Raw genomic sequence first — 20545 nt, 5'->3', positions numbered from 1 at the left:
AGTCTTTATATTTATAATTGTTTAAGATTTTAATATCAAAACGACGTTGTTTTGGGAATAAATACAGATAACTTATCTGCATTAACTGCAGAAATATTTTTCCAATTGAAATTTTTATCTTGTGGAGAGTGAAAATCCAGCCATCTGAATAGGTAGATTTTGGTAATCTTAGCATATCAGCCAGATCTATACAACAAAACACATCAATATTTTATGTTACTTACTTGCAAGACATGCATTGAGCGAAACAGGAGTATATTCATTTGATGGGAGAGCATTCAAGAACCTTGCAATAATAGTTGGTAAAACTGCGAATATCGTCCATGAAACCTGTCAAAATCTTTCGAGATTATTTTGTGACAAACCTGAACCAGTGTACCGTACCGCTTCACTTGAGTTACTAAAAGAATAGTCAGAAATATAATATGAAATTGTTAACTAGGCCTTCGCCTTAAAAAAAACTTAAAAGTTTTAAGTTGAATTAATTTTTTATATCATATCAAAAGTCATGGGTCAAAATTTTGAGTTAAATTAATTCTTTACTCCATTTATTAATAAAGATAGATGAAATTTGATGTACTAAGATTCAATAAATTCTTGTACGAGAAGGTGGATTAAATGAATATAATATATAAATATTGATGTGACCTCATAAAAAGTTTTTGGGTTAAAGAGTTTTTTAGATTATGTAATCTCAATCTTTACAATTACATCCGCTTACCTTATCTTGCACAGATATAGACACAAGACACAATATGATATTATGATACGTTAATTTTTAAAAATATTAAATTTTGACACGTTAGTATATATCTTGATATTAAATAATATTTTTAATTTATGTAATATATATTATTTCAATAATTTAACAAAAAAATAAAGTTAAATTTATATTATCCATCAATTTCAAAAAGAAACATAAGATATCACAAATATTTATATTAAATTTAATAAAATAGTAATCGTAATCTAACGAATCTAATATTTAGAACTAAAAATGCAACGCAATGCAATCTTTGTTGAGATATATAGTCCCACATTGGTTGTATGTGCAACTAATGTGGCCTTTATAAAGCCTTGGGCACTCCCACCCTTTGAGCTAGCTTTTGGGGTGGTGTATCCCAAGGTTCTTTACATGGTATCAGAGCCTCGCCGCCCTCCACTTTCTCTTGTGGAGTTTCTTAGCACAGGTAGGCTGAGCCTGTTGCATTATCCACGCTTTAAGCCCAAAGGGCTCTCGTGTGAGGGGGCGTGTTGAGATATATAGTTCCACATTGGTTGTATGTGCAACTAATGTGGCCTTTATAAAGCCTTGGGCACTCCCACTCTTTGAGCTAGCTTTTGGGGTGGTGTATCCCAAGGTTCTTTACAATCTTTGAATCTTTTTTTGAATCTCTGTAAAGCGTTTTGAAGTGTCAGAAAATATCGAACACGATACGTCAAGTTTTTGAAGTGTCGGTGCATCAAAAATCTCACCTGTCATCAGAACGTTTGATGTAACATCCCGAGCGCTGACGAGGGCGGGGAGTGATCACCCGTGCAAAGAGGCACGGACAAGGAGCGGCTCCTGACAGGCTTCCAGCGGGGGGTTACATGCATGAATGAATCGAATCAACACCCGAAAGAGAGGGATTCCAAAGACTGTGTAGGTATGAGACTGCACAGTTTGGGATAACTTATAAGAATTAATTGGTACTACATATACTAACAAGATGCATCTACTTTTCGGTAGCCTGGAACGGAAGAACTCCATAGTTAAGCGTGTTTGACTTGGAGCAATTCTGGGATAGGTGACCTCCTGGGAAGTTTTTTTAGGAAGTGTGCGAGTTAGGAAAAAGCACACTGAAAAGTCTTGTGTTAGTATGTGGGGATAGTCATTGATTCTTGAAGCGGCCGGGCGTTACAAGTGGTATCAGAGCAGGGCCTCTCATCCAGTACAGTGTGGTTCGAGGACGAACCAGGCGGAAGTTGGTGGGTATGTAACATCCCGAGCGCTGACGAGGGCGGGGAGTGATCGCCGGTGCAAAGAGGCACGGACAAGGAGCGGCTCCTGACATCCAGCGGGGGGTTACATGCATGAATGAATCGAATCGACACCCGAAAGAGAGGGATTCCAAAGACTGTGTAGGTATGAGACTGCACAGTTTGGGATAGCTTATAAGAATTAATTGGTACTATATATACTAACAAGATGCATCTACTTTTCGGTAGCCCGGAACGGAAGAACTCCATAGTTAAGCGTGCTTGACTTGGAGCAATTCTGGGATGGGTGACCTCTTGGGAAGTTTTTCAAGTGTGCGAGTGAGGAAAAAGCACACTGAAAAGTCTCGTGTTAGTATGTGGAGATAGTTATTGATTCTTGAAGCGGCCGGGCGTTACATTTGAAGCATGCATCTTGAAGGACAAATGCATAAATATAAATATATAATCAGAATATATAATTACGCTTTAGACCATGATTAATATTATACAATGGGTTGAAATATACAAGGTAATGAAGAATAAGCCCCTGTAAGAATTTTAAGGAAAAAATTGAAGCACATATTTATCATCTAATATTGATTAAAAAAATTTGCAGCAATTGATAATTCTCTATAATTTATGATAGTTATCGTATTCGTTATACCGAAATAAATTAATTTAAACATTTAGTCGATATTTGTCTATAAATTAAGAGTTTAGTGTTTATAATAGTGTAGAAGATAAATTTATCTCTAACACACATATAAAATTGTATAGGGATCATGTTTTCTTTTTCTTTATCTTCTCCTCACATAGACCTACATGAGTCTCACACACTTTTAAGTGTGTAGGAGACAAATTTATATCCTATAACATGAGAAACATTAAACTCATAAATTAAATACTCAAGTATTATACAAGATTCGAAATAATATATATACATAATACATGGGATAAAATAACTTGTTTATCTTAAATGTATTACAGATCCGAAATTTAATTTGTTAATCAATAAAATTATCATCCTTAATAATAAGTTTGAAATGCAAATTAATTTCTAAATCAATTCAAATCAAATAATTTTTAATATTTAAAAATTTCAAACACCAACAAAAACTAATCACGAAGAAAGAGAAGCAAAGACACGGGTATGAAGGAGGAAAACTGGAAAACAACAAAACGAGCACAGTTGTAGTAGAAGCAATAGCCATATATATATATATATATATAGGGCTTTATTAATCTTTATCAATAGGAGATAAGTATCTTCTACCACTCTCACAATCATGTGATGGGACCCACATAGTTATAAAATAAAAAAATAAAAAAATAAAAAGCTCAAGGATCGATGTCTCTATTGGAAAATAAACCTATCTCATATGGCATAAGACTAGTTTTTTCCATATATATGGAAAAAGTGTGTATCATTTTAAAGGATGTAAAGTTGTGTCATTTTAAGTGAGAGAAAGAGATAGATAAAGGAGGAGAGAGAGTTGACAAAAAAATATAAAGGTGTGAGTCCTACCTCTTTCTGAGAGTGAAAAGATACAAGTTGTGTCATTTAAAAGGACAAAAACGTATATTTCATTACCTTGCATTGCAAGCGTTTCAGTATTCGCCGCAATTCAAGTCTGAAGGGTGGCCACGGTTGTTTCTCTTTCTCTCAAAGCAAACTATGGAGTATAGGATACAAATTAAGTTGGCATTTTCTGGAAAAATTGCGCCAAAGTTTGCGTGATATCACATACCGAAGAATTACTTAGCACCGCGTTTAAGTTCAAGTGTTTATTAAACTTCAAACTAGGAAACTTGATGGAGTCACGGTTCGTTCTACAGTTCTATGCATAAAGCATTTCTGATGCTGATGCAATACTAAACGTAGGTGTTTCTATATCTTAGCCAAACTCGTTTCTTTAACGGAAAACACGATGATAGAGTGCTGGCGTAATTTACAAGTTAATAAACCATTATTTTGTTTACCAATCGTTTGCTTTCACGTCATAGTAATATTAAGAAGCAGCAGTTACCAAAAAAATATTTACAATAAGAAGAAGCAACCAAGGACATTTTACCAAAAATTAATAAGATAATATATATAAAGTTTATGGGAGGGAAGGTTATCATACTCTCGTATAATTAGAAAATGCGACAAGTTTTAGTGATTGTGATACTTACTGTTTTGTTCCAATAATAGCCTAGATTGACTTGAGGTGGGAGTAGATCTTTTCATATAGAAAAGTAATCATGTGATTATGTTATTTGATCACAACTACTCATTTAAAATTATATATTTTTATCTCATCATGAATAAGTGGTTAATTGATTATGATCAAATAATTATATGACCACTCCCACTTGAGGTTGAACACATGTTAAATGAATAAAAATAAGACCAACTCTCTTAAGTAAAGCAAATTAGTTAACATAGACTCGTCTTATTATAACAAAGTTATCGATTTATTTTTGGAGGTATTGAGTTAATGGATTATTGATTCAACCAATAAATTACTAATTGGTTAGAGTTGATTTAATAGTAAGCCTTCTATGCATTAAATCATGTGTCACAGGTTTAATTTCCAGCACTTGCAATTGATAAACATTTTACACAAAATAATATAAAACCGATTTAATTAAAAAACCGTTGATACTGGCTGAACCGGTTTGGTTTTCAAAACACTGAAATATACATGGAATCCTCCTTATATATATTATTTTTAATATTTGATAACAATATCTTCGCATGATTTCATCAAATACAAGTTGGAGGCTTTTTTATCGTAGTAGTGTCATTTTCATAAGGTTTCACCGGAATAATTTCTTGGTCAAACATATTACTTATATAATGCATAACGACGCGGCATTGTGGAAATCACTTTAAGACGTGATACTTTAGCAACCGCGTCCTTTGCATTTGTTCCTGACCACAGGAACGTGATACCCTGGCAATCAAGACTGGAACGTGATACCCTGGCAATCACGTCCTATTCCCAAGACGCGGTACACTCTCAGCCATATGTCAGTGGGTCCCATCCCAAAAAGAATTCAACAGGAAGCGGTAGTGTATAAGTCGCGTTCCAGGTTACAAGTCAAATCGGAGTCAAGCAGATATATATGTTTCACCTAAAATTTAGGCATATTGATATATTCATTGTAAAAGAGTACATAACATCCAATAAATCCAATAGTACCCAATCTTATACCCTTGTTTCGTGTTTGGTCTGCTTTTCCGATTTCCAATATGTGAAAGAAACAATTTAATCCAAAATTTTAATGTGATGAGTGAGAGTTTTTTTAATGATTTATATTAAAGTAAAAAAAAAAAAAAGAATCTATGCAAAATTCATACTTCAAGCCCAAAGGGCTTTCGTATAAGTGAGTGTGTAAGTGAATAATATAAACTATTATAAAGACTCTCATCCAACACCTTAAAATTATAATAATTATAATTTTATTGTTAGTAAATTTCTAAATTAATTATTCTCTGGTTTAAGAGTTAGTCTTCTAACCAGTAAAGAATAAATTGCTAGCAACTATAAAAATCATTTTATTCGAAAATAACTTGTTGCTTTTATTGGATTTTTTGAACTCTTTTACCGTGAATATATCAATATGTCTAAATTTTAGGTGAAATATATATATATCTGCTTGACTCCGACTTAACTTGTAACCTGGAACGCGGCTTATACACTATCGCTTCCTGTTGAATTTTTTTTGGGATGGGACCCACTGACATGTGGCTGAGAGTGTACCGCGTCTTGGGAATAGGACGTGATTGCCAGGGTATCACGTTCCAGTCGTGATTGTCAGGGTATCACGTTCCTGTGGTCAGGTACAACTGCAAAGGACGCGGTTGCTAAAGTGTCACGTCCTAAAGTGATTCCTACAGTACCGCGTCGTTATGCATTATATAGGTAATATGTTTGACCAAGAAATTTTTCCGATAAAACCTTATGAAAATGACACTACTAGAGTCAAAAAGCCCAAGTTGGAGGGGAATTGCGATAACAGGAAATATGAACAGTAGACGAGCAGAGAAAGTCCAAGTAACACCTGCAAAGAGTAGAAAATTGTATACAGCTCTCAAATCAATATATTATGGGTTTTATTAGTGTTATGTAACATAATATAAGTGTTGTTTCCAACTCTCACATCAAAAGGGAGAGAGAAAGTAGAATGATGAAAGAGAAAGAAAAATATGAGGACCACACATCTTTAATGTGTGTGTAGGAAAATGAAGTTATATTATGTTAAATGATAAACATAAAACCCATATATTATATATAACGAAAAGTTTAACGATGACGACCAAAATGGATATATCCTTAAAATAAATGGAAAAATAACAATTACTGAAAAAAACATCAACTTTAACACTCAACATATATACTTACACATAATTCGTGTTTCCCCGAATATAAAGACTCATCAGCGTGTGTTTCCCCAAAGAATCACGAAATGGGTAGGTGGTCGTGCGCGTTGGTTCTCAATTTTCTCTCTGTTCTAATAATAATAACAGTGCTCTCCGAAACCATACTCGAAGCCAAGCCAGAAGTGGCTGTGACGGGTCTTCCACTCAAGACGAATTCCCGTTGGATAGTGAGCCAAGATGGGAAAAGGGTGAAGCTGGCGTGTGTGAATTGGGTGTCTCATCTTGATGCGGTGGTGGCTGAAGGGCTCAGCAAGCAACCCATGGATGTGATTTCAAAAGGAATAAAGTCGATGGGCTTCAACTGTGTCAGGCTCACTTGGCCTATTCTTCTTGTCACCAATGACTCTCTTTCTTCTCTCACCGTCAGACACTCTTTTCAAAACCTTGGCCTTCTTGATTCCATTGCTGGTGTCCAATCCAACAACCCTTCCATAATCGATCTTCCCCTTATCCAAGCTTTCCAGGTAAATTATTTGTTATCTATTCGTTGACTAATTCCAATGACCACATCATCCTTATATAATTAGTTATTAATCTCATCACTCATTATTATGATGATGCCTATCTGATGGCGATTGATTAACTTATGGTATTATAATTATAATTGAGTCCCTCTAATTAATTTCCTTTGTAACAAGTTGCCACATATATAATTACCATAAAGTATTTTTAAGTTGAATATATTATCATGCATATTTTAAGAGTATGAACCGCTCTCTCAATTCTCAACTGCCTTGCGTATTCTATAAATTTTCTTTTAACTTTGGGCTAAGCGTGGGGCAAAATTTTCTAATGACATCAGGCAGTGGTGAAGAGCCTTGGGGACAATGATGTGATGGTGATATTGGACAACCACTTGACCCAGCCAGGGTGGTGCTGCAGTAACACCGATGGCAATGGGTTTTTCGGAGACCAATATTTCGACCCGAACCTTTGGATCCAGGGCCTCACCAAGATGGCCACTATTTTCAATGGAGTGAGTCATGTGGTGGGTATGAGCTTGAGGAATGAACTCCGAGGCCCCAAACAGAACGTCAACGATTGGTACAGGTATATATTAACTACAACTCCTCCACGAACCCAAAAATAAAATAAAAAATAAGCACATAACTCCATTGTTTGACCAAAATGAAATTTCCTAACTTATTTCTATGTCCTTATCATATTAATTTTTTTTTATAAAAAAAAATCACATCAATATTGTAATTTTGGGTTGAATAATGTGTATGACAAAGTTAGAGTAAAATACTGTTTTAACATCTCATATATATATACATTCAGTTTTTTTTTGTTTTTTTTTTTATCGTTTATAGTTTTTTGTTTTCAGTGAGTAAAAAATGAAAAAGAAAAAGAAAAATCCTATGTGGATGATAAGTTGTTGTTTTGAATTGAAGGTATATGGTGAAAGGAGCAGAAGCGGTTCATGCTGCAAATCCAGATGTTCTTGTCATTCTGTCTGGCCTAAATTTTGACAAAGATTTATCATTCGTTCAGAAACGACCAGTGAACCTCACGTTCAAAGGGAAACTAGTATTTGAGGCACACTGGTATGCTTTCACTGATGGTCAAGCTTGGGTTAATGGTAACCCAAACCAAGTATGTGGACAAGTGGCTGGCAATGTGATGAGAACTTCTGGCTTCTTGGTGGACCAAGGATGGCCATTGTTTATTAGTGAGTTTGGGGTGGACTTGAGAGGTACCAATGTGAACGACAATCGTTACCTTAACTGCTTCTTTGCAGTGGCAGCTGAACTTGACTTGGATTGGGCCTTGTGGACACTTGTTGGCAGTTACTACTTTAGACAAGGGGTTCTAGGAATGGAAGAGTTTTATGGGGTTGTCAATTGGGACTGGAGCCAGGTTAGAAATACCACTTTCTTACAAAGGATCTCTGGCCTCCAACTTCCATTTCGAGGTATGAGCATATATAACCACTATATAATCAGGGCTTTTTTGTACTTCATTCATTAAATTTTGGCTATATAACTCTAAAGAAATGATTTATAAATAATCCCACATAAATGCAAATGAATTGTCTAATGTCTCTACCAATAAATGAATGATAACAAGTGCTCTATTCTTCTTTGACATTGTACAGGGCCAGGCATAACACAAGGCAATTCATACAAACTGATATTCCATCCTTTGACGGGTCTATGTGTCATAAGAAAGTCACTGCTAGACCCATTGACGTTGGGACCCTGCTCCTTTTCTGATGGCTGGAAATACACACCCCAGAAGATACTATCAATGAAGGGTACCTACTACTGTATACAAGCGGAGGACGAAGGGATGCCTGCAAGACTTAGCATAATATGCTCAGATCCTAATTCTAAATGGGAAATGATCTCAGATTCGAAGTTGCATCTTTCGTCTAAAGTCAACAACGGTTCTGATGTTTGTCTAGATGTAGATGACAACAACATCATTGTGACCAACGCTTGTAAATGTTTGAGCCAAGATCATACATGTGACCCTGGAAGCCAATGGTTCAAACTTATTGACAGCGGAAGGAGATCAATCTCGACAACCTCAACATTGTCCATGTTGAATTTACTGGACCCTTTTCTGAAAACCATTGAGCCCGACATAAATTGTTCTTAACAATATTACTGTAAATTTCTCTGACCATGTTGTACTCATCAAAGGTATCCCCTGCCTATGTTTTAATAGCACGAAAAGTGATGTAGTTATCATATATATGCATATGTTGGATTCAATACATATTATATTATAATTGTTAATGTACAAAATTTACTAACGCTGGCTGGGATTTTCGGCTTAAGGGCCTAAATGTTGCCCAACACCAAAATCAACAAGTGTTATGGAGACTGAAAATGAGATAGACTAAAAAAAGAAACGAAATGAGAGTAGAGGTGGAAGAAGTTAGCATGAACCACGTTTTGTCTGAGGGAATAATTCTAGTAGCATATAGGTTTAAATGAAAATTTCCCTCCTGATTTCATGTCACTGCTACCCTACTACATCAGGTTCACATGTAAACATTGCTTCTTGTATTAAAAGGTAACATAGAGGAATCCCTACCCTACTTGTCTTAAAGGAAAAGCATAAAAGATATTATTATTGGTCTAAAAATCACATCTCCCACCAAACTCCTTTGGCACAGGTGGTAAGGAGTCTGGGTCGCTTAATCAGAGGTCTCGAGTTCGAGCCTGGGAATGAAAAAAAAAAGGATTTGGAAGAGCAGCTCCTGAAAGGGTCCGACAGTACTCGATTGAGGATTAGTCTTCGATTACGGCCGGAGGATACTCTTCAGATTACTGGGAAAAAAAAGCACATCTCCCTCCTCATCCATAAAAGTTAGCCATACATTTCCGGATTCTATATAATAGATTTTATTAAGTTCGGTTTGACACATAATTACACCCGTAACCTTGTTGGAGAATTACTCTTATTTTCCTTTGTTATTTACAAGGAAAAATAAAGTAAAAAACCTTATATAAACTAAGGAAATAAATGTACTTTACCAAGAAGGTGATGGGATGAAGAAAAACCATTAATCTAAGAGAGATAAGACTAATTCCAAAAGAAAGAGGAGTATCAAGAGTAATTACGTCAACTCTCAAGGGAGATAAGTGTAATTGGCCCTAGATTGTTTGATAAACGGTAGCAGTTGGTTGAGTTTTTCATAGTCTTTTCTGAATCTTTTCTTCATTTCCGGGAGTAACTCCATCAGTCTTGACAGTGCTAATTACTGAACCATCATTCATTCAACAAAAAAACTAAGGAAGAAAAAAAATTAAAACTCAATGCTAATCAAGTGAGTAGACTTTGCAAATTAAAAAGATTAATCACACTCAGTGCAACTAAATTTCAGATTAGTGCTGAAGATTAGGTTTTCTTTTTCCTGTTCTTAGCCTAAAGTTGAGCTAACAACTTGTTTACATATTATTAATTATAAATTCATTAACAAATCTGATTCAATCAGTTAGACAAAATGATGCAATTAATTATTTGTTTACTTAAATTAACTATATTTTATGTTATGTATTTGAGAGTGCTTAAACTCATGGGTAACACTGAATCCCCTTTAGTTAAGGTGGATATTGTGGGGTTATATAAGATACATGGCGATTCTTAGAAAAAATTTAATGTGCACCCGTCACACTGATATTAGTACGATGATAGTGTATTTTTATTAGGATACGTAGGCTAATCCTATAGTCCTAGAAATTTATGCAAGATTTGTCTACATATTCTAATAAAAATACACTACTGTCGCACTGAACTTCAGTACACTAGGTGCACCGAAAACTTGTTTGAATTCCTGAATGATGGTCGCATTAATACTAATTAGTGGTTACATATTCGATTTCAAACACTTATATACTAATACTCGATGAGTAAGTAGTGCAAGTCAATTCATTAAAAACACCAAGTTTTGTTGCTAAATTTTGTAGTTTGCTTTCTAACATAAATAAATAAATATATATATATATATATATATATATATAGTTGCTAATAAACGAAACAAAAAACAATTCATTCCCTTCAAATCATGGGCCTTCTTTGAATATTTCTGCTTACTTGATGTACTTTATAGAGTTTTGTTTAAAACATTGAAGTTAGAACATTATAAAAATTGTATTTATCAATTTTATTGCCTTATTGTTTTGATTTTTGTATTTCTATATAATTTATCTAGTCATATTCATATCCTAATTTTTAGAAATTGTCTACCCCATTATCTATACTAGGGTGGATACTCGTGCCCATGTCCATGCAAACTACCTTATCCATTGTTGTCAAAAACTAGTTTAAAAATGTAAAAAAGTAGAAACGGTAGAAATGTAGGGTAAAAACATGTTAAAACGTATGTAGAAACAATCATTAGTAGAAACGGGTAAAAACACCGTGTAGAAATGTAAAAACGGTAGAAATGCAAGTTTTTACGTTTTTTACCATTTTTACTTAAACTCAATTTTTTTTTTATTTTAAAAAAAACCTATTTTTCATTTTTTTTATTCAATTTTTTCTTTTAATGTTTTTTGACTTATATCTTATATAGTTATGTGACTTATATATTTTAAATATGAAATTATTTATTAGATTTTGAGTAGTGACTTATGTGAATTTTTTTATATATGCATATATATAATTTTGTATCTTGACCTTAAGTAATAAAAATTTTACGTTTCGTTTCATTTCTACAAATTACGTTTCTACTACCCCTTTCCGTTTCTACGTAGAAACTCAATTTTGACTACATTGAGCTTATGAGACTCAACTTGAGAATTTATCTTTCTAAACAATTATATATGATAGTTGCATACATTGTTGTCAAACACTAGTCTAAAAACGTAGAAATGGTAGAAACATAGTATAAAAACGTGTTAAAACGCAAGTAAAAATAATCATCGGTAAAAACACCGCGTAGAAACATAAGTTTTTGCGTGTTTACTTAAATTCAATTTTTTCAATTTTTCAATTTTTAAAATACCCTATTTTTCATTTTTTTTAAACTCAGTTTTCTCTTTGTATTTTTAGACTTATGTCTTATATAGTTATGTGATTTATATCTTTTACATATGAAGTTATTTATTAAATTTTGAGTAGTGACTTATGTGATTATTTTTTACATGTTTATATATATATATATATATATATATATATATATATATATATATATATATATATATATATATATAGAGAGAGAGAGAGAGAGAGAGAGAGAGAGAGGTAGGATCCTTTGACACCGGTGTCAAATTTCAAATTGGACACCTCATCTGAGAGCCGTTATATCAAAAAATATCAACGGTATCACATGCTTGATAAATCAGAGTCGTTTATCTTTTTTTATCTAACGGCTCTCAGATGAGGTGTCAAAATTGAAATTTGACACCGGTGTCAAAGGGTCTTACCTCATATATATATATATATATATATATATATATATATATATATATGTATCTTGACCTTAAGTAGTAAAAACTTTATGTTTATGATTCACGTTTCTACCACTTCTTCCATTTCTACATAAAAATTCGATTTTTACAACATCAATTGCGCATAGTTTATTCTAAAAAAAACTCGTTACAAACTCTCATATAACATCATATTGAATTACATTTTGAATCCGCTAATTAAATTCCTTACTGTTATCTGTCAACAAGAGTCAACATATTTGTAAAGTAAATGCAACAGTTGTAACATATTCCTTGCAACACTTTCTACAGGATAGTAGTGATTCTTTATTTCACGTCATAGTTTGTGTAAATTTTATACCTTTCTTGTAATAGTTCTTAACTTTAAGATTCGTATTTTAATAATTTTTGCATCATATTAGTTTATAAGTGTGATTAAACAACATTAACATGGAGTAATGAGTTATTAAAATAGGAAAATAGTAAGTTATTATTAAGTAGCATAAAAGTTTACATCAGTACTCGTGTGAAAAATTTACTACTAACGAAAAGAAAGCTATCACTGATGAAAGGTATAAAGTTATCCAACATTCCAAATTCTCCTTTGTTACTTTATATGGTTTGGTTTTAACCCAAACACAAGCAAGGTAGAAATTCATCAGAATTTGGTATCTACAGCTATATATATATATATGAGACCATTGTCATTGGGCCAAGAACTAGCTAGCACTAACCAAACCAAATTGGTAAACCAGTGCTTCTAAACAATATCGATATTAACTCATACTTTCTTGCAGCCGTATCTTGAATTCCGTTAAAGAAAATGGCAATCGTACCCCAGAAGATGCAGTCTAGGGCTATCCGCCATATGTTTTCTGTATTAGATGACACTACAATGACCAAACATATTCGTGCCACTCATGCTCCTGTTGATGGACACATTGACGTTAGACCTCTTCTTAATGTCGTTGAAGACATTTTGCACCGTGCTGCCTCTCTTATCCCAAGCATTGTTCAGGTATATCTGTGTGTTATCTCTCCACACACATATATATATATATATATATATATATATATATATATATATATATATATATATATTATTAAAAATTGAGTATAAGACTTATTATTAATTGTTTATCGTATTCTTTTCACTTAGTAGCATTTTGCATTTTGATTCTTAATTTACCTTGTTTTGAAAATTTACACAGGGAAAGCAAGTGCAATTTGGCACCGTACAGGACAGTATCCACCAATCTGACTTAACCGAGATGCTAGATATTTCGTACCACACGATTAACAAAATTTCCTGCGAGGTTTTATTTATGGAAAATAATTATTATCTTATGATGCGTGAGATCATTATTTCATGTAACAGATAAAGTAGTAGGGTCTATTATTTTTACTTTTATTTTATATTTTTAAAAATGGTAAACCCCGTTATTTTGTCTTTGTCGCATGAGATAATTAGGAAAAATGAGATGAATAGATCCCTTTAATTATAGAGTTTTATAAGAGTTATGTGTAGGAAAAATAATTATGTAACGTTATAGAGATTAGTTTTGAGTGGCTTAGTTTTTGTTTTCTTTGCTTTAAAAAGTGAGGCGTAGAATTTTTTTTTTTTTAATGTTAAAGTACAAAAAGAAAACCCTTAATTTTATATATATATATATATATATATAACACACACACCCCCAAAAAAATGTTGACGCACTTTTTGAACTCTTAGTTTGCAGGGGTCTGTCTAACTTGTTAATGTTTTCATGCTTATGTCAGATATCTTGCAAGTGTTTGGGTGGTGGAGACGCCCATGCCACAACCATGGGAATATTGGGAATGCTCTCAAGCTATTCATGGGATGCCAAGGTGGTAATAGCGTTAGCAGCATTTGCAGTTAACTTACGGGGAGTTTTGGCTGGTGGCTCAGCTTTATGCCACCAACCGTCTTGCTAAATCAGTAGCAAAGTTGAAGCACATTCATGAAACACTTGAACAATTGGATGATTTGGTACCCAAGTTTGAAACAATCAACAACCTTCTCAATGCCATGTTGGGTGTAACCAATTGCATTGTCGAGTTCCATGAGCTTCCCTCTCAGTACATTGACCCTAATGCACCAGAGATGTTGACTGCCTCCTCTCTTATTCCTAGTGCTGTCTATTGGACCATTCGGAGTATTGTGGCCTCTGCATCGCAGATTTTAGGCATAATTGGCCTCGGTCAAGGGTATGCCTCGTTGTTCATAACTCATTAGAGTCATCACAACTTCATCTCTTTTTTTTGTACCAAAAAAAATCTTAATTTCTTTCTTTTTTAATGTTGCTGATTTGGTAACCAAACTCTGAATTAAACTTGTCTTTATTATTATTATTATGACTAACTTTCTGGGGTTGGTTTTATTTTATTAGATATATGGCATCAACAATAGAGACTTGGGAGCTTTCGAGTTTGGCCCATAAGCTCGACAACATAAATATCCACCTTCTAAGGCAACTCACCCTTTGTCGTCAGCATATGGGTAGGTCAATCTAATTACTCGGTAATTCCACATGGTGCGTGTGTGTGTGCAGTATGGTTCATGGACATTAATAATGACGCAGATTATGGGGAAGAAGCATTTTATGGCTTTTCTTCGTGTAAAGTATCTCTAATCTCTATGCCTGGGAACATCATGTTATGATGCAGATGACAACAAACAGAGAGAAGCATTTCAAACACTTCGGTTCCTTTTTGAGACACCCCACCATGATAACTTGAAGGTTCTCAAAGCTTTGATTTGCAGCCATGATGAGCTGTTGCCACTGTTTGATGGTTCTACCAAGCAAAGGGTTAACCCAGAATCCGTTCTTTCTTCCTCTCATTCATAATATATATGTGATCATATATCGTCATCAGTTTTTTCTTTAATGAAGAATTGTTAGGAATGACAATAATGGAATCTTCCTTTTGTTTCACTAGTTCTTACAATCATTTTTCAAGTTAACTCAAAATTCAAAACTTTTGGTAAATGACTCAATCGGGAAAAAAGCTAATCTATTTACACACGGTGTTCCTGTTCCCACCTTTAACGTTTTTGTCTTCAGGTTAGCATTGACGTGTTGAGGAGGAAAATTGTATTACTCTACATATCAGACCTCCATCATGTCTCTGAACAAGAGCTTGTGATTTTGGAACAAATGTATCTAGAGTCACGTCAGGATTCAATCAGGTTAGAGAGTCAATACGAACTTGTTTGGATACCAATTGTGGACAAGGAAACCCCATGGAATGAAGTGAAACAAAAGTTCGAGAAGCTGCAACCAATGATATCATGGTCCTCACTTTATGACCCTTCTCTTTTGGATCCAGCAACCATCAGGTACATTAAGGAGGTGTGGCATTTCAACGCGAAGCCTATCCTTGTAGTGTTGGATCCGCAAGGGATAGTTATGAACCTGAATGCAATATACATGATGTGGATTTGGGGAAGCTTGGCATATCCTTTCTCTAGCTCAAGGGAGGAAGAATTGTGGAAGGGGGAAACCTGGGGACTTGGACTATTAGCAGATGCAATTGATCCATCGCTCATTGATTGGGTTAGTCCTCGTATTATTTTCTCCTTTTATATATGCATATATACGCTTATACAAGCTTGTTTCAGGTATCAAAAGGCAAATACATATGCTTGTATGGAGGGGACGATATGGAGTGGATAAGGAAATTTACAATGACAGCATCTTCCGTGGCAAAAGCTCTACAAGTTCCACTGGAGATTATTTATGTAGGGAAAAGCAATCCAGGGGAGAAAGTCCGAAAAATCAACATGGCCATACATGAAGAAAATTTGAGCAACGTACTACCTGACCTTATCATAATTTGGTTCTTCTGGGTTAGGCTTGAGAGCATGTGGCTTTCCAAATTACAGCAGAGCAAGACAGTGGAGAATGACCAGATAATGCATGAAATAATGAGAATCCTAAGCTTTGACAACAGTGATCAAGGGTGGGCTGTGATCAGTCACGGGATAGATAAGATAGTAGAGGGCAAGGGAGACACATTTCTGAGGTGCCTAAATGAATATGACCAGTGGAAAGATAAGGCAAAAGATAAAGGCCTTTTGCCGGCAATAGATGATTATCTACAAGGAATCCAAACCCCACACCACTGCAACCGCTTGATACTGCCAGGAATCAATGGCAGGATCCCAGAAAAGGTGGTATGTGCTGAATGTGGCCGTCCGATGGAAAAGTTCTTCATGTATCGCTGCTGCAATGAGTGAATGAGCACCTAGCGTTGAACAAGTGAACCCCCTTCATAATAAGGTTATATAAAATCATAAATAAGATTATGTGAGTTTGATAATTAAAAATGTAATAGAGGTTTTTAATGTGCGAGTCACTTAAATCGGACATATTGACTGTAACGGCTACTATGCTGAACTTATGTGCTAATTTTCTTTATGTTTCTCCATGTACCATTTGAAAAGCAGGGAATTATAACGTCAAATACTGTAGCACATTTTTTTCATTTTGTTTTTTACAAACTAAAAAAGGTACATAGTGAGAAATTAAAATATCATTGCGGAGAAGATTTGGTGGCTGTTGTTACAGAATTCCATATCTGAGCAAGAGGAGCAAGAATATGGGGCATGATTGCTCCAATCCCTCTGAGAGCAGCTCCAGAGGCAAGCCCAATTGCAAAAGTCTCAGCGTACCCGGGTTTCGAATCAAGCTTCATGTCAAGAATGGTTATTCTATTGTTGACAGCATCCATCTTCCTAGAAGATTCGGACAAGAGCTTGTCTTTTTTACCTCTACCAGAGGAGATAACTCCAACCAGCGCCTTCTGTAGATCCTCTATGACCTTAATGGAGGCTTCTTGCGAATCCATCCCTTGAGATTCATAGTGGGATACCAACTCTTTCGGCGTTGGAAGCTTCTTTTTCTGGGTTGGATTTGGTCTTGCATTGGAAATGAATGGTGGATTTGGTCTTGCATTGGAAATGGATGGTACATTCTGTTGTTCCATATCAACAACTTTTTTCACCTCTTCAACGACACATTACATTCATATACCTAACACACAATAAGAGGATAAAGTTTACATTATAATTACTCAAATCCAATTTCTGTTTCTGAATTTCAAGAAATGTGTTCATTAAAATTCAACCAAACAAAATTTCAAACGAAAACATTCTTTCATGATGAGAAACTAAAATTGCGTATTAACGGGGAAATTTACCAGTAGACAGGTAGCATAGTGTAGAATAAAGATGATTACACCACGCTGTTTAAAACTGGTTATTCTTATTTATGCTTCGGAAACATGAACATCCCCACTACAAAAAGGGAGAGTTCACCAGTAAGAAGCAACTAACCAAAAAACATAATCATATGAAAGAAATGGCACAACACGACCATTAAACAGACTACGACGGTAATAATACGTAGCTGTTTTAATTCAGACAGGTCGATATTGAGAACTAGTTATACGCTTTCGTTGACACATCCTTCGGCACTCATAGCAAACGAAGAATGCAACGCCTATCGAAAGCGACATTTGCAAATAATTTAGTTCGAGAAAAGAGAAACGAGTAAAAGAGGTTACAGGAAAAAACATACTTGAAATTTCCAACAACCTTTGATTCAGAATTTCAGATAAATCCTCTACCTCGCGGCGCTAGGGTTTATAGCTTCCTGGGACCAAACGATGGCTCTGCATTTGGCTTTATACAGAAACAGAGAGAAACCTAATCTAAACGGCTAGCAATATGGGCTTTAAAAGAAAATATAAGACAAGCATTTTGGGCTTAGAGACCCAAAGAGAAGTCTTCTGGGCTTCGTAAGCAAGTATGTTAGTTAAACCCCAAAAACAAAAATCAAATAGCCTTGTCGGGCCTACTTCTTAAACCAAAATTACTATGCCTCGCAACATTATATATCCCAATCCGAACGCTTATCTATGTATGAATGTTAAATATATGAATTCGTTTATGCCACGTCACGTTTTGTGAAACTTTTCGCAGCTACCTATTATTTCACACTTTTGCTTTTATACAAGGACCTTTGACCATTCATGTATTACACCCATTGACCATTGTTAAGACCGGACTGGCCGACCGGTTGGGTAAAAAAATCCGTTCGGTTGAAAAAACGGATCGAATATATTATTGATCCAATATCAATTTGGTCAACTAGTGATAAAAGCTATTTATCAATTACCACTGAGCTATATTTTGTTATGAATCTGTAGTTCATAGATGTACCTTAGAGGGTGTATTATGTTGATTTAGATGTACTTTCAGCACTCATGGTATAGACCAAGGCTTTGTTAAACTTTCTCATATATATGTATCTAGGAAGAGTGTGTGAGTGGTTCAGATGCATATCTATTTGTGCAAAGTAACTATATATGAAGTGAGTAGAGAATAAGATTTCGCTTTAATATGTGATGGGGTAATTGGAGGGGAGAAGTCCTCTCAAGCATGGGAGAGAGAGTTCTAAGAGCTGTTACCTAATCAACCTAACATTTTCAGGCTAAGCATGCTGAACTCACTGTGTGTGTGCAGAGGCAGCAATGCATGGGAAGGAGAGGATCCTATGTAATGCTTTCTAGAATATTCTAGATGTGAGCTCTTAAACTGGATCCAACTGATTAAGCCTATGGTTGTGGGCCAGCCAAAACATAATATTAGTTAAATTACATCATTTAAAATATTTATTGTACAATTTAATATAAATTTAATTTAATCAGATAAACCAATAATCAACTAATTAAATCAATAACTCGTGAATTCGATATATCGATGGCATGAATAACCGATTCAAGTTAAATAATATTGTTGTGGGAAAGAAAATCAATGTACAAAGAAACTACATACTTCTGAATAAACTGCAAACCTTTCTTTCTCGATAATGCAAATTTCAAAGCTATTATTATTGCTTTGTTGATTGACGTTATTTTATCTTGTTACATACAATTGTTAGTAATACAGGGAATACACAAAATTCTCTTTTTGAGATAATTAAATTAACCTCGCCATGGACGTACATGTGGTTTTTAAAAAAGAGTAATACGGGGTATACATCAGAGGATTTCACATATACAACCTGGAACGAAAGGCTCGGCATTTCCTGCATCACCTTATAATTTAAATTCGCGAGGTTCAAACAACAAGGAATAAAAAAGAAAAGCAAGTTGTGGCTAATTGGCTGGCTATAGCCTACAGGTCAATGATAGATTGAAGTATGAGCGTTAAAAAAGAATTCCAAGTTTATTATATTTATTACGTCTATCCGAGCAAGCCACTGCTGTACCATTCCCGTCATTCAACACATTGGAAAATTGATAATATTGTTTCTACTGTGTACCATATCCCTTATTTTAATTTTCCCAAGACCCAAGTTGCAATCTACTGATCCCCTTCGATCTATTAAATTAAAATGGATCGCTGCAGCTCCATTTTCTGAAAAATATTGTTAATAATCACGTAGTACTGAATATTCAGTACATTACTTATTAATTTTGTTTAAAAAAAATCATCTTACATTATTTATTCTATCTCTCTTTTATAATTAATGTTATAGGAGTCCCATCTTTTACTACTTAAATGAGTCTCTATTATGGAAATACTGAAAATATACTCCATTTTCTATCAGAAAAAAATGTGTATTATTTTGAAGGACACAAAGTTGTGTCATTTTAAGTGAGAAAAAGAGATAAATCATGAGAGAGAATGAGTGAGAAAAGTTTTAAATATGTAAGTCTCAACTCTTTGTGAGAGTGAAAGGATGTAAGGTGTGTCATTTGACTCATTTAAAATTACACACATTTTTTCCTTTTTATAATTAGTCATCACTCTCGTTGAAGTATGATATTACGGCCAGGATTTCATCAAAAGGCAAGTTGGCAAATCTCAACTTATGTGCCCCGCAAGCTGAAACTAATTGGTCAGCAGATATAAATAAGCACATTGGGTCAATGCTTTTAATTAATGACCCAATCCGTTCGTATATTATGTTATGTGTTCTTTTGGGCTTCTAGCCCTCAATAAATGAATGGGTATTCTTTACAACTATTCAGTATGGTAAGTGATTTGATTGTTTGGTCCCAAATTTTCTGCTTAGTTTTAATTGCCTCCCCTCATATTTTTAGACTGCTTGCTCAATACAGTAATAAATAGTCTAATGTGATATATTAGAAAATGAAAATCAATAAGCATTTATTAATTTATTTTTTAAGTAATTAGAAATATTAGAATCATTAAAAACATGCAAAGACAACGGGCATT

General features: G+C 34.4%; 2 protein-coding genes, 1 non-coding gene and 1 pseudogene across 8 annotated transcripts; 2 read left to right on the top strand and 2 right to left on the bottom strand.

Moving 5' to 3' along the window:
- Positions 1-6417: 6417 nt before the first annotated feature.
- LOC133309069 (glycosyl hydrolase 5 family protein-like) lies at positions 6418-9061 on the top strand. The gene is made up of 4 exons (XM_061509806.1): positions 6418-6855; positions 7194-7441; positions 7786-8306; positions 8490-9061. The coding sequence occupies exons 1-4, from the start codon at positions 6418-6420 to the stop codon at positions 8993-8995; spliced, it is 1713 nt and encodes a 570-aa protein (XP_061365790.1). The 3' UTR covers positions 8996-9061.
- A 4038-nt stretch (positions 9062-13099) lies between these two features.
- On the top strand, positions 13100-16534 carry LOC133309024 (protein SIEVE ELEMENT OCCLUSION B-like; annotated as a pseudogene).
- Positions 16535-16661: 127 nt separating this feature from the next.
- On the bottom strand, positions 16662-18008 carry LOC133309078 (uncharacterized). Of its 6 annotated transcripts, none has more exons than XM_061509817.1 (3): positions 17877-17944; positions 17497-17593; positions 16662-17330 (listed from the first exon to the last, which is right to left on the bottom strand). In XM_061509817.1, the coding sequence occupies exon 3, from the start codon at positions 17281-17283 to the stop codon at positions 16831-16833; it is 453 nt and encodes a 150-aa protein (XP_061365801.1). In that variant the 5' UTR covers positions 17284-17330; positions 17497-17593; positions 17877-17944; the 3' UTR covers positions 16662-16830. The 6 variants fall into 6 exon arrangements, with proteins under 6 accessions (XP_061365801.1, XP_061365804.1, XP_061365803.1 ...); XM_061509820.1 differs by having other exon boundaries at positions 17926-17943; XM_061509819.1 differs by having other exon boundaries at positions 17894-17932.
- Positions 17489-17628, bottom strand: LOC133309092 (small nucleolar RNA snoR137). The gene has a single exon (XR_009751265.1). It is a non-coding gene; the product is annotated as a small nucleolar RNA snoR137 (small nucleolar RNA).
- Positions 18009-20545: the final 2537 nt, after the last annotated feature.

This window comes from Gastrolobium bilobum, unplaced genomic scaffold (genome assembly GCF_033153095.1).
Source record: "Gastrolobium bilobum isolate Gb01-03AN ecotype WA unplaced genomic scaffold, APGP_CSIRO_Gbil_v1 utg8041, whole genome shotgun sequence".
Taxonomy (NCBI): Eukaryota; Viridiplantae; Streptophyta; class Magnoliopsida; order Fabales; family Fabaceae; genus Gastrolobium; species Gastrolobium bilobum.
The sequence above is the reverse complement of the archived record's forward strand: the minus strand, read 5'-3'. Positions and strand labels throughout refer to the sequence as shown.

Bases quoted from the DNA above. Each gene is read 5' to 3' on its own strand.
- LOC133309069 (XM_061509806.1), top strand. From the start codon at position 6,418: ATGGGTAGGTGGTCGTGCGCGTTGGTTCTCAATTTTCTCTCTGTTCTA. The intron at 6,856-7,193 runs GTAAATTATTTG...TAATGACATCAG, and splicing joins CCCTTATCCAAGCTTTCCAG to GCAGTGGTGAAGAGCCTTGG. The intron at 7,442-7,785 runs GTATATATTAAC...TTTGAATTGAAG, and splicing joins AACGTCAACGATTGGTACAG to GTATATGGTGAAAGGAGCAG.
- LOC133309078 (XM_061509815.1), bottom strand. From the start codon at position 17,283: ATGGAACAACAGAATGTACCATCCATTTCCAATGCAAGACCAAATCCA.